This window comes from Rhinoraja longicauda, chromosome 16 (genome assembly GCF_053455715.1).
Source record: "Rhinoraja longicauda isolate Sanriku21f chromosome 16, sRhiLon1.1, whole genome shotgun sequence".
Classification (NCBI taxonomy): domain Eukaryota; kingdom Metazoa; phylum Chordata; class Chondrichthyes; order Rajiformes; family Arhynchobatidae; genus Rhinoraja; species Rhinoraja longicauda.
In genome coordinates this window covers 11997695-12019228 of record NC_135968.1, presented here as the reverse complement: position 1 = coordinate 12019228, position 21534 = coordinate 11997695, and the positions used below count along the sequence as shown (strand labels likewise).

Genomic DNA, 21534 nt, shown 5'->3' with positions numbered 1-21534 from the left:
CTTCCCCACAGCCAGCAATGGACCTGGGCTCCATCGCTGCTGGATTTAATCTGTCATTTTGCATATCTTTCATTAATTTGTTCTATGTTCCTTTTCATATCTATCGGTTCCCTCTCCCCTGACCCTCAGTCTGAATAAGAATCTCGACCCAAAAAAACCCCCTATCCCTCATCTCCAGAGATGCTGCTTGACCCGCTGAGTTACTCCAGCTTTTTCAGGTCCGTTCAGTACAATTAGTTTATTGTACCAAGGTACTGTGAAAAGCTTTTGTTGCGTGCTAACCAGTCAGCGGAAAAAACAATACATGATTACAATTGATCCATTTACAATGCATAGATACATGATGAGGGAATAACGTTTAGTGCAAGGTAAAGCCAGCAAAGTCCGATCAAGGATAGTCCAAGGGTCACCAAAGAGGTGTAGATAGTAGTTCAGCACAGCTCCCTGGTTGTGGTAGGATGATTTTTGTGTCTATCTCAGATATTAATATTGTTCTGTCAGGAGCAAACATGGACTCCATGCCCCAAATGGCTACCTCCTGCTTACACCATTTCTATAACACATAGTTGAATGGTATTGATGTTAAGTAGGTTACGGCCATGTGTCTAGAGTTGGGTGTAATTCTTAACCTTTAGTTTTAGTTTTGCAAGCTTGAGTTTTGCAAATTCCTCCAATGGGTTTTGTAAACTGGAAGACTATTCAATATTTCCTGCAAAGAAGTATGTTCTGCAGCATAGTAAAAAATAATTTCCATTTTGTTTTTTTTATTCATCTTCCTTGCCCATTCATATTTGTGACTAGCTCTGGGGACTTAGTGAAAAAATGAATGGAAACTTTTTTTAGATCTGGTGCCTGACTAATTTAGAAGTGCAGGTGTTTTTTTGAGTAATTTTGTTTACAAAAAAACTACAAGCCAGTTTGAAATAAATACTGTATCCTCGGAAAAATATTCATCTTAATACAGTTCACTCTCCCTATAACAGAGCTTTATTTGTCGTTCGGTACCGAAGTACCGAACGAAACTACATAGCAGTCATAGAAAAAAAAAAGAACACAAGACACACGACCCCAACACAAACGTCCATCACAGTGACTCCAAACACCCCCTCACTGTGATGGAGGCAACAAAACTTCCACTCTCTTCCCCACGCCCACGGACAGACAGCTCGTCCCCGACCGACCCGCACAGTCCCCGCACCGGGCGCTGAAACGTCTCGCGGCCGAACCGGGCGATGAAAGGCCCGCGACCAAGTAATTGGAAGATTCATCCATTTCTTCAAGTCCTCATCTATTTTTTTAATTAGTGGTTTATAATTTAGTTTATACAGTTTCAAGTGCAGTTTGTTTAGCAGTGTTCCTGCTGCCGCGAGATGATCAGATGGTCACAAGAACTCTCATTTAGCTTACATGGGCATCTTGGTTAGCATGGGCGAAGTGGGCTGAAGGGCCTGCTTCCACACTGAATGGCAATGATTGACAGGACACAAGAAATGCCCTCCTCATCTTCACAAGTTCACGTTATCGGAGTAGAATTAGGCCATTTGGCCCATCGAGTCTACTCTGCCATTCAATCATGGCAGATCTCTGCCTCCCTGATCCCATTTTCCTGCCTTCTCCCCATAATCCTTGACACCCGTCACCCGTTCTAAGCAAAAATTTGTCTAGCTCTGACTCAGAGCCTGTGTTCGGTCTATCATTGTCACACATCGAGCCATTCAGGCAGTCCCTTCAGCCCAACGTCCATGCCAACTAAAATGCCTATGTCAGCTCGTCCCATTTGCCCGCCTTTGACCCATATCTTTCAGATCCTCCCATATCCACGTGCCTGTCCAAATGTCTTTTTAATGTTGTCTTAATACTTGTCCCAACCACTTGTCTCTAACAGCTCATTCCAGAAACATACCACCCTGTTTTTCTCTTAACTTTTCAGCCTAACACATCTTTTGTAACATGTAAATTGTCTGCTGTGCTTCCTGCAGTGCAGCAAATGACTAAACTCCATTGGGTTTGAAATGGTTTGCGTTATCTTGAGGCCACGGAAGGTGGTGGACCGAGTGGATAAGATTAACCTTGCAACCACGTGAAGCACAATGTTTCCCAATGTATAGTAGGGTGTAATCTAAAACAACATTGATTGAATGGCCAGGGTTTTGCTTGGTCCCACTTACCGTGCACGTCTTCTTACTATATTCCTGCAGCCAAGGGTCTCCATCCGAAACGTCACCTGTCCTTTTCCTCCAGTGATGCTGCTTGACCTGCTGAGTTACTCCAGCGCTTTGTATCCATCTTTGGCATAAACCAGCACCCGCAGTTCTTTGTTTCTACGCACCTTCCATTAACAGCGTTGCAGACCTGATTAAGTTTGAGGCCTGGGTGTTAAGGCCATCCTGTGACGGGTAGGAAGAAATCAGGTGCTACTGGGGGCCATGGTGTAGGAAGGAACTGCAGGTGCTTGTTTGCACTGAAGATAGACACAAAATTCTGGAGTAACTCGGTGGGACAGGCAGCATCTCTGGATAGAAAAAATGGGTGATGTTTCAGGTCGAGACCCTTCTTCAGACTGAGAGTCAGGAGAGAGGGAAGTGAGAGAATCCTGCATATATTTCATTATGCAGCTGGAATGTAAATGAATTGATTTGAAATATATTGTAGTATATTGTGTGTATATGTGTACATATATATATATATATACAAATAAGTATATATAGGAAGGAACTGCAGATGCTGGTTTATACCGAAGATAGAGACAAAATAGGTCGCTTTTCGGATCGGGTCTGAAGAAGGGCCTGGACCCAAAACATCACCCATTCCCTCTCTCCAGAGATCCTGCCTGTCCAGCTGAGTTACTCCAGCAATTCGTGTACATCTATATATATATATATATATATATATAAAATATATTGTGGCGCAGCGGTAGAGTTGCTGCCTTACAGCGAATGCAGCGCCGGAGACTCAGGTTCGATCCTGACTACGGGCGCCGTCTGTATGGAGTTTGTACGTTCTCCCCGTGACCTGCGTGGGTTTTCTCCGAGATCTTCGGTTTCCTCCCACACTCCAAAGACGTGCAGGTTTGTAGGTTAATTGACGGGGTAAATGTAAAAATTGTCCCGGGTGTGTGTAGGATAGTGTTAATGTGCGGGGATCGCTGGGCGGCGCGGACTCGGTGGGCCGAAAGGGCCTGTTTCCGCGCTGTAGAATCTAAATCTAAATCTAAAATCTAAAAAATATATATAGTAAATATGTGGTAATATGTAATATTATATAATATATTATATATAATATTATAATATATAAAATATATTGTAATTCAGATTATATTTTGAAATATTTACGTGAGGGGAATTACAAATAAAATGCCAAAGAACCTGCTAATTAATAATGATAACTTTAAAAAAAATTAATAACTCACAACTTGTGTAACAAAGTGATATTTTCAGCACTATTTATAACCCGACTATTTAAAAAATAACCAATGCATCCATAAAATAATCTCTCTCGATTGTGATGGAGAAAGCTTCAACAGGGAGCTAGATAGAGCTCTTAAGGATAGCGGAGTCAGGGGGTATGGGGAGAAGGCAGGAACGGGGTACTGATTGAGCATGATCAGCCATGATCACATTGAATGGCGATGCTGGCTCGAAGGGCCGAATGGCCTCCTCCTGCACCTATTGTCTATTGTGTATTGTCTATAAAGCTGAAGCAAAGGAGAGGGAATGGTTTCAGGAGTTATGCCTCTGTACATCTGAAGCCAATTTAAATAGCAAGTTTACTTGCGTGTTTTGGAGATCGCAATATCTTTTTTTTAATGAAACAGATAACAGGTATATATTGCACCAGATGAAATAATAGTCAAAATACCCTTGCTCGGTTTTTCTATTTCATATTGAAATGGTGGTGAAAACTGATAGCCTTGCCAACATTACAGCTGCATAATCTAGGCCGATATCTTGTGTTCCTTTCTTGGGGAATCATTGATTTTCATGAGGCCAGTAACTTTAATGGAATTCAATGCTCTGTAGGCATTAATATTTCATGTTTTTCGTTGTTTCCTGACAGCAGAGGAAGAGGCCAACTGTCCTGTCGCCTCTGTGCCAGCCCCAGGACACTGTCACTTCCACTGCCCTCTGTGGCAGAGAATTCCACAAATTCACAACTCTCTGGGTGAAAACGTTTTTTTCTCACCTCAGTTTTAAATGGCCTCCCCTTTATTCTAAGACTGTGGCCCCTGGTTCTGCCCCCTGGAGGGTGGATAAAGGGGGTTGAGGGGGATGGAGAGGGGGAAGGGGAAGTGGGGAGCAGAGGGGGAGGGGAGGGAGGGGGGTAGGAGGGTGCTGCACCAATGCAGGAGAGGTTTGGGCCCAACGGGTCCACTTGGTCTAGTGATCATATAACATTTCCTCATTTAATACGATAGAGAGGCAGGCCTTTTGCCCACTGGGGCCACACTGGCTCTCAATAAGAACATCCCGTCTATCACATTACCTTTCCTTATTTTCTCTGCAACCTTGCAATGTATTCTTTTTCATAAATTCATCAGTTCCCCATTGCCTTATCTCCAAGTTTTATCCCTTTCCCAATAAAATAGTCAATGGTGCGTTATTTGTCACATATGCAGCCGCACAGTGAAATTCATTTTGCATATAATACACATGCGGGCGCCGACATTATTGGCGCCGTTATTCAGCGTCCGGTCGGCCCGCGCGCTCGGTGCGCTGGAGCAGTTCCCCGTGAACCGGTGTCCCTCTCCTCTCCTCGCCTGGCTATCTTTGTGTCCCGGGAGGGCCTCTGGCAGCCGGCCTTGAAGGCGCTGGAGGCTTTACCCCGGTTCACCCTCCCACCGGCCATTTGCCCCTCGTGCACGACTTCTCCAGCTCCCTCCTGGTTACGCCATCTGCAAGCCTTTGGCCGGGTTCCCGATCCCACCGACTGCCGAGCCTTCGAGCGAGTTCCCACCGACCTTCGGGTAAGCTCCTGTCGACTAAGGGGATTGCGATCAGTGCTCTGGGCACTGGTTTGAGCAACCCAAGTGAAAAATCAGAGGGGATTCTAAAAAGAGAAGCTTTGTTGTTTTTGGATGGTTTGGATGGTTTTGCTCTCCACCTGTTCATATGTTTGATTGTTGGGATGGTGGTGATGAGGTTACCAGGCAAAGCCAGTGTTGGTGACCATTCCTTTGAGCATGGCCATGGCTGAAGTGATCATGCAGGAGGAAGCATTTCTTCCCCAGTACAATTTACCACGTGTTTTAAACTGAATGTCACATGAAATGTGTCAAATATTCATATGTTGCAGGAGCAGAATGATGCCATTTTGCCCATCAAGTCTACTCCGCCAATCAATCATGGTTGATCTATCTTTCCCTCTCAACCGTATTCTCAAGCCTTCTCCCCTTAGCCTCTGACACCCGCACTAATCACCAATCTATCAATCTCCACCTTAAAAATATCCATTGACTTGGCCTCCACATCCTTCTTTGGCAATGAATTCCACAGATTCACCACCCTCTGATAAAATAAATTTCTCCTCCTCTCCTTTCCAAAGGTACGTCCTTTTATTCTAAGGCTGTGGCCTCTGGTACTAGACTCTCCCACCACGAGTGGCCACATCCTCTCCACATCCACTCTATCCAGGCCTTTCACTTTTCGGTAAGTTTCGTTGTAACTCAACTTTGTGATAAGTGTGAGATAAAATACAAACAATAGGAAGTACCCCAAGCATGACGCTGACTGCTGGAGTAACTCAGCGGGTCAGGCAGCATCTGTGAAGGGAATGGATAGGGGAAGCTGCTGGTCAGGATTGGTCTTCTTTTGAAGTACCCTATCAGCTACTGTGCTAGAGTTGTGTTCTCAATTTTTCGAAGAACTATTTTTCAATCTCATCTATGTGACTGAAGTTAGGGGTCTTAATATTTGAACAACTCGTATGTGAACAACTTGTTCCTGGAGATGCCTTTATGCTTGAAACGATTGAATGGAGTGCAGTTGAGTTGAGTTTAGTTTAGTTTAGAGATACAGCGCGGAAACAGGCTCTTCGGCCCACCGAATCCGCACCGACCAGCGATCCCCGCACACCAATACATAATTCATTCAGACGTAAGTCTGAAGAAGGGTCTCGACCCAAAACGTCACCCATTCCTTCTCTCCAGAGATGCTGCCTGTCCCGCTGAGTTACTCCAGCATTTTGTGTCTACCTTCAATTTAAACCAGCATCTGCAGTTCTTTCCGACACATTTTGCCCGCACATTAATATTGCCCGACACACACTGGGGACAGTTTTACATTTATTACCAGGCCAATTAACCTACAGACCTGCACATCTTTGGAGTGTGGGAGGAAACCGAAGATTGCGGAGAAAACCCACGCAGATCACGGGGAGAACGAGCACCCGTAGTCAGGATCGAACCTGGGTCTCTAGCACTGGAAGGCAGCAACTCTACCGCTACGCCACTGTGCTGGCCCAAAGTTATTCAGATGTTGATTGACTGAGGGAGTACATGCCACCAGTAGTGCTCTGCACACATTACGTAATTATTGGACTTGCACAGCACACATATCATGGGCCAACCTTTAGCGTACAAGTACTTATAATAATGATAATATATTCCTTTATTCGTCCCACACCGGGGAAATTTACAGTGTTACAGCAGCAAAGTGGATAGCAAGAGAGCGAGATCATTCATTATAAATAAAAGATACATAAATTAAATTGTCATCAGTTTTTCTGAGTGTTCTTAGCTGTTATTGTTGACTCGTCTGCTGGGAGCAGTGCTGGTTGTGCAGTCTCACAGCAGCGGGAAGGAAGGACCTCCTATATCTCTCCTTCACGCACTTGGGGTGAAGGAGTCTGTCACTGAAGGAGCTACTCAGTGCAGTGACAGTGTCCTGCAGGGGGTGGGAGTCGTTGTCCAGCAGCGATGTTAGCTTTGCCATCATCCTCCTCTCTCCCACCACCTGCACTGTCGAGGGGGCAACCCAGGACAGAGCCGGCCTGCCTGACCAGCTTGTCGAGTCTCTTCCCTTCCGCCGCTGAGATGCTGCTGCTCCAGCAGACCACTCCATAGAAGATGGCCGATGCCACCACCGTGTTGTAGAAGGTCCTTAGGAGTGCCCCCTGTGCTCCAAAGGACCTGAGTCTCCTGAGCAGATAAAGTCTGCTCTGGCCCTTTCTGTATAGTGCATCAGTGTTTTCAGTCCAGTCCAGTTTATTGTTGAGGTAGACACCCAGGTACTTATAAGAATCCACCCTCTCGATGTCCATTCCCTGGATGTTCACCGGTATCGGTGGGACCTGGCTGCGCCTGCGGAAATCTACCACCATCTCCCTGGTTGAAGGCAGTTCCGCTGGCACCAGTCCACACACTCCTTGATCAGTTCTCTGTACGCCCTGTCCTCGTCGCCCGTGATGAGGCCGACGATGGCAGAGTTGTCAGAGACATTGTAACTTAGCGATCGATCCTGATTACTTGATCGCTACTCTCTGGCTGGGATTCATTCTACTAATTTTGATTTAAAAATAAGACCGGACTAAACTACAAACGCAGAAATGAGCTGGCTTGGTTCCATTTCAGCGCCTGGCATCCATCAATCCCGAGCAGGTCGGCGTTAAATCCGCAGGTATCGGTTTTGATTGGAGTGCGTTGGGCCACTTAAATGGCAGGTACAAAACCCGGATTCACCAATTCTGTCGCCCAGTCACCTAATTGGCTTTTCATTTTATCTACGTTCACTTCAAGGAAACTGGAATAGATTAGGTACAGATGATGCGTATAAACTACTCGCACTGAATTGATGCGACTCTTCCAAGAGATGGGAGTAGGGGGTGCTGACTATCACTGATGTGATTCAGATCAAGGGAAGGAGAGATAGGGAACGACTTAGCTGATACCCGACACACAATTTCTCCAAACGCTATCAGTGGCCATTGTAATCTCTTTTTTTTAATGCTCTTTCACTCCCCATCTTTAGCAAGAATGTGCCCACACTTGCGCTGAACCAGTGGAATGGACCGGGCTACAGAAGCTGATGCAGCCAAACTGGAGGAGGGGATAAAACCCCTCTCCTACATAAACCGAATACCGCATGAGGTGTAAATGAGGAATCCCAGCCCCGTGGGCACACCTCCATTAGCTCCTGATCACGCCTTTTCCAAAAAAATCCCCCTTTTTAATAAAGACTTGTCGAACAACACAATTTACATTGCCCTTCTATCCAGTAACAAAAACAATCAATCTCAACAATGATTCGGTTCCGTAAGCTATTCATAGCTGATTTTTCTTTCGCACCTAACAATAGCCTTTTCATTATATTTCTGACTTGAGGGATATTTATTCATTGCTACTCGCTTCCAATGGCGGATATAGTCAGCTTGCAGACCTGCCCCCTGTAATATCTGGTACGACATGGGTTTTATTATTCCGAGGGGAAAACTCCATTTTCTATCTATAGTTTTGGATGTTACTATGCTCTTGCCGTATACTCACTTCTGGGTATTTCTCTCTCTCTCTCTCTCCTCTCTCATCTCTCTCTCTCTCTCTCTCTCTCTCTCTCTCTTCTCTCTCTTTCTCTCTCTTTCTCTCTCTTTCTCTCTCTTCTTTCTCTCTCTTTCTCTCTCTCTCTTCTCTCTCTCTCTCTCTCTCTCTCTCTCTCTCTCTCTCTCATCTCTCTCTCTCTCTCTCTCTCTCTCTCTCTCTCTCTCTCTCTCTCTCTCTCTCTCTCTCTCTCTCTCCTCTCTCTCTCTCTCTCTCTCTCTCTCTCTCTCTCTCTCTCTCTCTCTTCCCCCCCCCTCTCTCCCCCCCCCTCTCCCTCTCTCCCTTCTCCCTCTCTCCCCCCCCCTCTCCCTCTCTCCCCTCTCCCTCTCTCCCCCCCCCTCTCTCTCTCCCTCTCTCCCCCCCCTCTTCTCCCTCTCTCCCTCTCCCTCTCTCCCTCTCCCTCTCTCCCTCTCCCTCTCTCCCTCTCCCTCTCTCTCTCCCCCACCCATCATGAATATTCAGAGGCTGCAGTCTGTAGCACCAAGAGCGCAGGTGGCAAAAAAAAAAACACAATCAAATGATTGAATCTCCGTGTGCCTCAGAAAGGGAGGTTAAAACAGACTCAGTCCGTGTTGGGGAAATGAGGGATTATTTTTTCCTTCTCTCTCTCTCTCTCCTCCTTGTCAAACAAAGTGAATTGAGACTAGCCCAGGGGACGGCCCTTACAACTGTAGTGACTGTACTGCGAGCGACGGCGATTACATATTTAGATCTGTCATGCAGTACACAGTAAAGACCAATTCCCAAAAAGGGGAGTAGCTCTGCCTCGGCTAACACGAGCAATGTCTTAAAATATGTCAGTGGAATGTGCCCGACGAGGGCAAGGTGCGGATAACCTGACTGACCTGGGACCCCTGGTTCCCCCCAACCCCTTAAACCCCCCCAACCCCCCTCCCCATTCCGTGACTCCAAAACGCTCGGCCTGTGGGCAAATGTGTAAATTGAATGTCTTTTTTCCCCCCTGCCTCTTGCTTGCACCAGCAGTGTGTCCAATGTAGCGCAGGTCCGACGTATCTCCTGATGCCTGCCCGGCCCGGTTAGAGACAAAAATAAAACTGTTTGTGTGAGACGATGGGAATTGCCAGGTTGTAAAAAAAATATGACGGTGGCAACGATTATACATGAGCGCGTTCGTACAGCTCTCGGTATTTAACCTGTACCCTGACTGCAATCGATCCTCCGCATCCACCCCCCCCCCACCCCCTTCACTGAAGTCATTTAGGCGCTTCCAGCTGGTGGCAGGAGATGTATCCGTGATGCTGCTTTCACTATCCCAGCTGGCTTCCTCACTATATTAATACTCCAGACAGGGTGCACGGGGCAAAGATTTCTCTCCTTCTCGAGGTGCAGACGCCGATGGGGGAAAATGAAGCTAAAACCTGTCACAACCGACTGCACTTTCCTCGTGATCGCCACCTTCCACAATTTTTAATTCTCTGCAGCGATTTGAAGCAGGGAGAGAGAGAGAGAGGGAGGGAGGAGGGAGGGAGGGAGGAGAGGAGAGGAGAAACAATTGCTGAGACGGTGGTTGTGCAGGTTGCCAAGGATCGTACCTTTCCCGAGCCGTCATATCTGGTCGGAGGTGATACACATTCGGGGATGGCTCACGCTGCCTCCCATCTCAAGAAGAACCGGGAATTGGAACTTGTGACCGAGGACGAGAAAGTAGTCAAGAAACACAGAAAACGCCCACGGGATCGAAAGAGAAAGGTACCTCGGCAGATTTTACCCCATTGACACGTTCATTGTTCTAATTCCAATACATGGAGCACGGCAAATGAAAGATTCACTGTTAAAGTGGAGGCTTCTGCACGCAAGCACTACCTGATACAAATGTTTCCTGCGGGTTAATTTCCATTTGCTGCAAATGTTTTGTGTTTTGTGCAGGGAATCTGCCTCTGTCCCTCATTGTGGACTGCAGTGTTGGTGTGGGATGTGCTTTTTCGGGAAGGAGGGAGCCAGCATCTAGGGTGGGTTTTAATTCCACTGAAACGGGAGCCATTTGGTGCTGCGAATATTATCTTTTTTTTGTGGTCGTCTCTGCTAGGTTTTTGAAACTGGCTTCAATCGATGCCGTGGGATTACCAAAAAATTGCAAATGTCTCATCGTCGAACCGTGATCCGTGTTTAAGTCAATTAAATTATATCTGGACCAGACGTGGAATAGTGTCCCTTTAGCATGTGCACATGGAAAAACCTCACACAAGGAGAACAATGAATACCGAGTTAGAGATGTAACCGTTTGCTTTGCTGCCCTCATTTTGAACAGGGTTCTTCTATTTTTAGGAGATAATTAGCAGTAGACACATTGTGTTCTGTGTGACCTTAACCCATCCATTCCCATAATGATTATGTGGCCATGCAGTGGATTTTGCAGCTTTGTAATTTGACTTTTGTTTCTATTGTCAGAAGGATGTATTAGATTGCCATGTTTTTTTAAATATATCATCATAATTCTCAGCCTCAGCACATCATTAGCAGCCTCCGTAGTTTGGTGTTATATTTTAGCAGAAGAAAAATCCTAATTAGATTTTGAACACTGGATATCTATTAACTAAGTTGCATCGACTGAATTAGATATGCCCATTATGTTTGATGTATTATGCACGGAATAGGAACTTGGGTTGCATCTCCCCACACTGCTTTGTCACAACTCTTCTTATCCCCTTATCAGGTGGTTAGGGATTTTATCCAAACAGTGGTGCTGCCAGCACTGAACGACACACAGATATATATATATATAATGTCCAAGAAGCCTGCAAGAAGGTGCCCTTGCCTCCATCCCTCTTCAGTGTCAACCCTCGTCCTCTCACCTTGTCCGTCCAAGTCACAGTCACATTCGCAGTGAGGAGGAACAGCTGATGTCTTTTGTGTAGTTATAAGGGTACAAGTTCACAAGTTGTAGGAGTAGAATTAGGCCATTCGGCCCATCGAGTCCACTCTGCCATTCAATAATGGCTCATCTCTCCGCCTCCCAATCCCATTTTCCTGCCTTCTCCCCATAACCCTTGACACCCGTTCCAATCAGGAATTTGTCTATCTCTGCCTTAAAAAATGGCCTCCACAGCCCTCTGTGGCAATGAGTTCCACAGATTGACTGCCCTCTGACTAAAGAAGTTCCTCCTCACCTTTCTAAGAGCGCCCTTTAATTCTGAGGCTATGACCTCTGGTCCTAGACTCTCCCACCAGTGGAAACATCCTTTCCACATCCACTCTATCTACGCCTTTCATTATTCTGTACGTTTCAATGAGGTCCCCCCTCAACCTTCGAAACTCCAGCGAGTACAGGCCCAGTGCTGTCAAACGCTCATCATGTGCCAACCCACTCATTCCTGGAATCATTCATGTAAACCTCCTCTGGACACTCTCCAGAGCCAGCACATCCTTTCTCAGATATGGGGTCCAAATTCGCCCACTGTACTCCAAATGCGGCCTGACCAGCGCCTTATACAACCTCAGCACTGGTCATTTCTGAGGTATTCCAGAACGACTGAGGCCTCTCAGATCTGAGGATGTGTGCCTGTTTCTTTCTAAATGTAAACTGTGTTTAAGCGTGACTTCCTGATGCACTTCAGGCCTGTGCTCCATTGAAATGCGAAAGTGGTCAGGAGGGTAAAGATTTCAGTGTAGGTTCTCGGGTCCTGTTGTTAGAGGTCATGGCTGAATCCAAAAACACTCCCTTCTGAACTTATGTATTTTGTAGCGCGGTTGCTGTACATGGATGCCAGCGATGTTGGTTCAGGGGATTTACACTGTTCTTTGCGCTGTCATGGGCTTTTGGACTGCCAGAACAAATCCAGCCTTATTTTTAGCCTTAGGGGCGTGCAATGTGTGGACTTGGCTGCATATTGATTTGGATAGGAGTTGATGCAGAGTTGGAAGAGGTCCGGTGTTCTTGTGCTCTTTGTCTTTTCACGTGACGAACTGTTGCTACGTGTTCCATGTCGGCCAGCACGCATGGGAGAACTGTTTGTAGGAAGGCAGTCTAGATGAGAACAAACTGCTCTGAACAATTATTAATAGGACTCTCATTTAAGCTGAACATGAGAATAAAGGTACTACCATTTTTGTGTAACCGTTTTTTTGGGGGTAAAACTTACAATAGGAGCCACAAGTTAGTTCATAAGTTAGTTCATAAGTTATAGGAGCAGAACAAGGCCATTCTGCCCATCAAGACGGTGCACCGTTAGAGTTGCTTTCTTACAGCGCCAGAGACCAGGGTTTGATCCTGACCACCGGTGTTGTCTGTACAAAGTTTGTACGTTCTCCCCGTGACCTGCGTGGGTTTCTCTGGGAGCTCTGGTTTCCTTCCACATTCCAAAAGACGTACAGGTTTGTAGGCTAATTGGCTTGGTAAAATTGTAATTAGTCCCTCGTGTGTGTAGGATAGCGTTAGTGTGCGGGGATCGCTGGTCGGCGTGGATTTGGCCTGTTTCTGCGCTGCATCTCTAAACGAACTTGGACTAAACTAAAAGTCTACTCCGCCATTCAATCATGGCTGATCTATCTTGCCCTCCCAACCCCGTTCTCCTGCCTTCTCCCCATAACCCCTGATGCCTGCACTAATCAAGAGATTTAAGAGTCATTGATTGACTAGAACGAGAACCTTTTGATTCTTGGTGCATTTTCAGTATTTATGGAATGCGAACACTCCACTCTAGTGTGCTGTTCCTGTCGAAGACCTTCTACACTAATTTGTCGACATGAGAAATATATACAGTAGCATCCTTGCTTCTCATGTATTGCATATTCAGTTGCCATTGTTATCTGCTGCATAGACACATAGAGGGCCAGGAACGGGGTACTGATTGAGAGTGATCAGCCATGATCGCATTGAATGGCGGTGCTGGCTCGAAGGGCTGAATGGCCTACTCCTGCACCTATTGTCTATTGTCTATTGTCTATCTGTACCATTGCACGTTTTTATCTCCCATACTATGTCATCTGCTAAACATAGAATAGAGTTTCAGCACAGGATCAGGCACAAAGGTCCACAATGTTCACACTGAACATGATGCCAAGGTATACTAATCTCTTCCGCCTGCACGTGATCTATATTCCTTCGTTCCTTGTGTGTAAGTACTGAAGGTGAGTGAATGTTTTGCTGTTGAAGAACTAATGTGGGCGGCACGGTGGCCCATCGGTAATGTTGCTTACAGTGCCAGAGACCCGGGTTCGATCCTGATGAGGGGTGCTGTCTGTACGGAGCTTGTATGTTAGACAATAGACAATAGACAATAGGTGCAGGAGGAGGCCATTCGGCCCTTCGAGCCAGCACCGCCATTCAATGTGATCATGGCTGATCATTCTCAATCAGTACCCTGTTCCTGCCTTCTCCCCGTACCCCCCTGACTCCGCTATCCTTGAGAGCTCTATCCAGCTCTCTCTTGAATGTATTCAGAGAATCGGCCTCCACTGCCTTCTGAGGCAGAGAATGTTGTCCCCTTGACTTGTGTAGGTTTTCTCCGGGATCTCTGGTTTCCTCCCACACTCCAAATACGAACAAGTTTGTATGTTAATTGGCTAGGTATGATTGTAAATTGTCTATAATATGTGGAGGATAGTGTTAGTATGTGGGGATCGCTGATCAACGCGGACTCGGTGGACTGAAGGGCCTGTTTCCACCCTGTATATCTAAACTAAACTAAACTAAATTAAAACATGCAGTAATAAATTAACTAAATTAATTAAAACATGCAGTAATATAAAGTTTTTGCTTAGCTTGAGTACATCCCATTGTTGTCTATTGGATTACTGCAAAGGGAACAACCTTTCAGACAAAAATGGAAAGTAGTGGCAAAAATAGTGGGTAAGTGGTGCTGCTGGTATCTCCTACGTCGATTTTAGCCATAGCATTACTTTTGGGTGAAGCTGGTTGGGCAGTCGGAAGTTCTCAGATGACTACCAATGTTCAGTGCTGCCATGTTTGGACATTCTGCCATCTGTGTGGAAAAACTGCCATCTGTGTTGAGTTTGCCCATTCTCCGGTTTCCTCCCACATCCCAAAGACGTACGGGCTTGTAGGTTAATTGGTTTCTGTACATTGCCCCCAGTGTGTCAGCAGTTTGTGAGAAAGTGGGATAACATAGAACTCGTGTGAACGAGTGATGGCTGGTTGGCATTGACCTGATGGGCAGAAGGGCCTGTTTCCATGTCATTACCTTTCAATATTTTCAATTCAACAGTGCTAACTGGCCTTTTATGACTACTTAGACACCAAAGTTGGAATCTGATTGATGAGGCCAAGCCAATCCTGTTAAGAATATACTTAGCGATGGAAGCCAAGTTTACATGCTTATTGCAATAATTTTCAAATAATGTCCAGTGCTTTCATGTGTTTTCAGCATTTTATTTGATGTTAAAATGTCAGAATTGTTTTTAAACAGAATTTTTGTTTTTATTAATGATTGAATATTAGATTAATATTCATTTAATGATCAGTGTTGATTGTTCCCATGACTGTTGTAGTTGACTGAAGCAATGTTTAGACATTGACATGGAAAATATATTTAATTTTATGAACCTGTAGTTTTCTGAGATTTCAAATTGGTGACAGAATTATGGAATTATTACAGCACAAATGCAGGCACTTCGGCCTGTTGAACCTTTGCTAATTTTTTATAAGCAATGCCTGAAGGTACATTAGTTTAGTTTAGAGATATAGCATGGAAACAAGCCCTTCAACCCATCGAGTCCATGTCGACCATCGATCACCTAGTTCTATGTTATCCCATTTTCGCATTCACTCCCTCCCTGCACACCAAGGGCAACTTACAGAGACCAATGAATCTACAAACCTGCACATCTTTGGGATGTGGGAGGAAACCCAAGCATTCACAGGGGGAATGTGCTAACTCCCCATAGACAGGTTTGAAAATGTTTTTTTAAAAAAATAGATGCCAAAGATCTGAAGTAAAAATCTTTAAAAAAGCTGAAAATTCTCAGCAAGACAGGGGAACAAGTTCACAAGTTATAGGAGTAGAATTAGGCCATTCGCCCATCAAGTTCACTCCATCGTTCAATCAAGGCTGATCTCTGCCTCCTAATCCCATTTGCCCGCCTTCTCCCCATAACCCTTGACACCCGTCCTAATCAAGAATTTGTCTATCTCTGCCTTAAAAATATCCACTGAAACAGAAACAAGAGTTACTGTTATAGATGGATGGATGACCTTTCGTTAGGTTAAAGTATTTCCAGTATTTCTTGTAAAGGGCTTTGACCCGAAACATCAAGCATGTTTCTTTATCTGCAGATGCTGTCAAACTTGAGTTTTCCCAGCACTTTCTATTTATATTTTGTTAATGGGTGTTCTTTGGTGCTTGACATGCTAATAGGAACATTTTATTTACATTGAACAGACACTCATAATTTTAAGCACTTCTATCAAATCTCTCTATAGCTTTATCTGCTTTGAAGATAACTTCAATTTCTCCAACTATCTCAGGTAGCTGAAGTCCCTCATTCTTTGCACCATTTGAGTAAATTTTTATATCATACTCTCCAAGACTTTTACACTGTTCCTGAAATGCACTACCCCAGTTAAGGCTGAACCAGTGTTTAGTAAAGACTTTCCAGAAGACTCCCTTGTCATAGAGTCATAGAGTGATACAGTGTGGAAACTTCAGCCCAACTTGCCCACACCGGCCAACATGCCCCAGCTACACTAGTCCCACGTGCCAGCATTTGGTCTATATCACTCCAAATCTGACCTATCCATGTGTCTGTCTAATTGCTTATTAAATCTTGGGATAGTCCCTGCCTCAACTACCTCCTCTGGCAGTTTGTTCCATAAATCCACCATCTTTTGTGTGAAAAAGTTACCCTCAGATTCCTGTTATATCTTTTCCTCTTCACTTTAAACCTATGTCCTCTGGTCCTCGATTCACCTATTCTGGGCAAAACACTGTGTGTCTACCCAATCTATTCCTCTCAAGAGCTTATACACCTCTATAAGATCACCCCCTCATCCTCCTGCACTCCAAGGAATAGAGTCCCAGCCTACTCAACCTCTGCCTGTAGCTCAGACCCTCTAGTCCTGGCAAACTCCTCGTAAATCTTCTCTGTACCTTTTCCAGCTTGACAACATCTTTCCTATAACACAGTGCCCAGAACTGAACACAATGCTCTAAATGTGGCCTCATCAACGTCTTATGCAACTGCAGCATGGCCTACCAACTTCTATACCCAATACTCTGGCTGATGAAGGCCAATATGCCAATAGCCTTTTTGACCACCCGATCTACCTGCGACTCCATCATCAGTAAACTATGCACCGGCACTCCTAGAGCCCTCTGCTCTACCACACTACCCAGAGCCATACCATTCACTATATACAAAATGCTGGAGTAACTCAGCAGGTCAGGCAGCATCTCGGGAGAGAAGGAATGCCCATTTCTTCTCTCCCGAGATGCTGCCTGACCTGCTGAGTTACTCCAGCATTTTGTGAATAAATCGATTTGTACCAGCATCTGCAGTTATTTTCTTATACCATTCACTATATAGATCCTGTCCTGCTTGATTTGCGCTCAATCTTGTATTTATAAAGCTCAAGATCCCATATGCATCTATTAATCCTCTTACTATCCTGCCACCTTCAGAGATCTGTACACACATGTGCCAAATTCTTTGAGTTCCTGGGCTTGCTCTAGAATTTTAGCCTTCACGTTACTTTTGGATGAAGTTGGTTGGGAAGTGCCAAGTTCTCAGACGACTGCCCGCGTTTACCAATGTTGAGTGCTGCTATGTTTGGACATCCCTATCAACATGGAAGTATGCAACTTTTTTTGGCAACTTTATGACTGTGATCTGATGTTGGACTCGTCGGGGTTTCCAGCAGCATTATGCAAACAGGGAGCAATTCCCCACCACTTGCCCAGGTCTGCCCTTGAGTGGGAAAAATAAATCAATGCATTTTAATGGAGAGGCAAGGACTGGGTAATTTACATCTTTTTAATAAATTTGTAATAATTTCTAACAAAAGAAGCCAAGAAACCTGTACGCCTTTGGAATGCGGGAGGAAACTGGAGCACCCGGCGAAAAAGCTCACAGGTCACGGGGAGAATGTATAAATTCCATGCAGGCAGCACCTGAGGTCAGGTTTGAACCTGGCTCTCTGGTGCTGTCAGGCAGCAACTCTACCGCTGCACCACTGTGCCACCCACCCGACCCTCCTGTGTCTTCCAATCCTCCCATACTGATGGATGAGATAAGAACGTAGGAAGGAAAATAAACAAAGCCAATGTTATTCAGGTTTAAAACACTGAAGAAGGCGACCGACCGACCATGGGTCATAAGCAGAACTGATTTTTTTAAAAAGACGAATGGCGTTGGCCCTGAAAATCAAAGTGTGTCATGTTAATTGGATATTTTCCGGGAAGAAGAGAGATCGGGGACAGATTTTTATTTAGTTTAGAGATACAGCGTGGAAACAGGCCCTTCGGCCCACCGGGTCCGCACCGACCAGCGATCCCCGCACATTAACACCATCCTACACACACTAGGGACCATTCGCACATACACCAAGCCAATTAACCTGCAGACAGCGCCCGTAGTCAGCGCTGTAGGGCAGCAACTCTACCCCTGCGGCACTGGATTGGGATTATTTAAAACAGGTCCAGACATTAATTCCATAAGGTATTTTACAATTTTTAATATTTCAATCACTGATCTTATTGGAATAAAAAGCACAGCAAGCTACATCTTTCATATTTCCCGAGTTCCTCTTGCCCATTCTTTGGAGAGAACCCCTTGTCCTTATTTCATAAGCTGCTGGCTTAATATGTTGATCATTGCATGTGAGGTGATGCAGATGATTAAAAAAGCCTAAGGATGGGCATATGGCCTCAACTAACATTTGGTTCAATGAAAGGAAAAATAATGTGAAGATTTTTTAATTACACATGCCTTTATTCACCATGTAATGTGAAACTTCGGGTGGTGAATCTGTGGAGGCCAAGTCATTGGATATTTTTAAGGCAGAGACAGATAGATTCTTGATTAGTACAGGTGTCAGAGGTTATGGGGAGAAGGCAGAAGAATGGGGTTAGGAGGGAGAGATAGATCAGCCATGATTGAATGGCAGAGTAGACTTGATGGGCCGAATGGCCTAATTCTACTCCTATTCCTTATGACCTTATGACGACTTATTTATTGAGAGCTGGGACACTGATATGCGACTGAGAGTCCAACTCCAGGCAAGGTATTGGAAGGATCCATATTCTTGAGGCGGGGACCACACCAGTGGGAAGCCTTGAACTGAGACCTCCAAACAAAATGTCCCACCAAGGAGGCTTACCGAAACTATCCAAAATACTTACCAACTGCTGCATTACCTGAATTGCAGTAATTGTTTCTCATTAAACCACTCTGTGCGTTCACCCGATGTATTCCTCTCATGGTAGACACAAAATGCTGGAGTAACTCAGCGGGGTCAGGCAGCATCTCGGGAGAGAAGGAATGGGTGAAGTTTCGGGTCGAGACCCTTCTTCAGAGTATTCCTCTCATGATTTTGTGATTAGTGTGAGTATTCCTCTCATGATTTTGGACACCTCTAGAAGATCACCCCTCATCCTCCTGCGCTCCAAGGAATAGAGTTCTAGCCAGCTCAACCCTGCCCTCTTCTCGGTAATGAGACTAAACACTAAACACTAATTTCTCGGCAAAACACTAATTTATTTTAGATTTTCAATTTAGATTTTCAATTTATTTTACCCTGTCCTGATGTGACACTTTCTGCCCTGATGTGGTACTTTTTGTTTTATTTATAAGCCATTCAGCAGTGTGACGGGGAGGACTTTGATTGACACAAAACTGCGTAGGTGTTGTAAATTTTAATTAAATCCGTCAAAAATGTAGAATTTATTCATTACAAAACTAGGCATAGACTGTTTCTTATAGAGGATGAAGTTCTCTGTTGTAAATTGAAACATTACATACAACAATCATCTTGTCGAGTTAAATTTTTTTTGATGACAATGAAATCTTATTTGGAACTGATAAGCTTTATTCTCTTCACTCCATTTCTCCTACTGAATGTTTTCAGAGTACAAATAAAGTTCATTATCTAGAAACAAGGAACTGCAGATGATGGTTTACAAAAAAATAAACACAAAGTGCTGAAGAAAGTCAGTGGGTCAGGCAGCATCCCTGGAGAACATGGATCGGTGGCGTTTCTGGTGGGGACCCTTCTTCAGACTTAAACGTACAATAGGTTTATTATCGTTTTGGACAGGTCAACACAGTCAGTTTGGTAATCTAATTTTATTCAGTGAAATGCAAAGGAAACATTAGGTCCATGAAGATCTTGCTACGATGATCATAATATCATTGCAGATATAAAACATTGTGTGGTGCATCTGCCTGTTAGCCACTCTGTGGAATAGCTACTAAATATATTATGCACATACACACGTGCACACGTGCGCGTGCACACACATGTGCACACGCACATGCATGTGCACGCATGCACGCACACACAGAAACGCAAACACACACACACACACACACACACACACACACACACACACACACATACAAACACACACACAGAAGCACAAACACACACACACACACAGAAACACAAACACACACACACACACATTGAAACACACGCGCACGCACACACACACACACACACACACACACACACACACACACACACACACATTGAAACACACACACAGAAACACACACACACACACACTCACACAGAAACACACTCACACAGAAACACACACACACACACACACACACACAGAAACACACACACTCACACAGAAACACACTCACACAGAAACACACACACACACACAGAAACACCCACACGCAAACACACACACGCAAACACACACACACAAACACACACACACAAACACACACACAGAAACACACACGCACACATACACACACACATACGCACACAAACATACACACAGAAACACACACACACACACACACACACACACACACACACGCACACACACACACTCTAATTATTTGGCACTGGTAATCTTTATTAGGTCTCTGTTGTGGTTGCAAATTCTTTTGTTTTGCCACTCTGTTTATGTGAGAGGGAGTGTGTCAGAGAATTTAACTTCTATAACAAGGTGTAAAATGTTCCTGGAACAGAATACTGCTGAGCCAGCTCGAGGAAAAAAGGATTCCGCTTCCAGTCAAAATTCTGCCTTGGATTGGAAAAAATTGCACAGATTCACTTTGAAACATTACTCTGTGCTGCACCTGCGTCAGAGAGCTGCAATTCTTCCCGCATTACCTTCTGGACACACCTTCAACTGCTCGAGGAGGTCTTCAGCATATCTTTTCTTAATTATCTTTGAAAATGTTCTCTTTTTAAAAAAAGAAACGAGGATAAACAGACCATCAATGAAGAGCCATCCAAGCAAGTACTGTAAATAGGTGCATTTGGAAAAACAAAGAACTGCTGATGCTGGTTTACAAAAAAAGACTCAAAGTACTGGAGTAACTCAGCAGGTCCGGCAGCATCTCTGGAGAACATGGATAGGTGATGTTTTGAGTCGAGACCCTTCTTTAGACAGATTGTAGGAGGTTCATCAGTGATAGGGGCAAAATTAGGCCATTCCGCCCATCAAGTCTACTCCACCATTCAATCATGGCTGATCTATCTCTCCCTCCTAATCCCATTCTCCTGCCTTCTCCCCATAACCCCTGACACCTGTACTGATCAAGAATCTATCTATGTGTTTGAAGGAACTGCAGATGCTTGTTTAAATCGAAGATAGACACAAAATGCTGGAGTAACTCAGCGGGACAAGCAGCATCTCTAGAGAGAAGGAATGGGTGACATTTTGGGTCGAGACCCTTCTTCAGACTGATGTCAGGGGAGTGGGAGGTAGATAGATAAGGAAGTGTAAGGTGTGAAAACAGGACAAAGGGAATGTAGATTTTAGATTTAGAGATACAGCTCGGAAACAGGCCCTTCGGCCCACCGAGTCCACGCCGCCCAGCGATCCCCGCACACTAACACTATC

The 21534-nt window shown here is 44.9% G+C and overlaps 1 protein-coding gene across 28 annotated transcripts in view; it reads left to right on the top strand.

The window, feature by feature from the left end:
• Window positions 1-21534, top strand: part of ank3b (ankyrin 3b) — a 515038-nt gene that overhangs the window by 186218 nt on the left and 307286 nt on the right. For 26 of the 28 annotated variants that reach the window (XM_078413236.1, XM_078413209.1, XM_078413233.1 and 23 more), the window contains exon 1: window positions 10067-10237. The exons of the other annotated variants lie outside the window; for them this stretch is intronic. In XM_078413236.1, the coding sequence (XP_078269362.1) occupies window positions 10127-10237 (111 nt within the window). In that variant the 5' untranslated portion in view covers window positions 10067-10126. Of the gene's footprint in view, window positions 1-10066; window positions 10238-21534 lie in introns of those variants that run through there. 28 annotated transcript variants of the gene reach the window in all.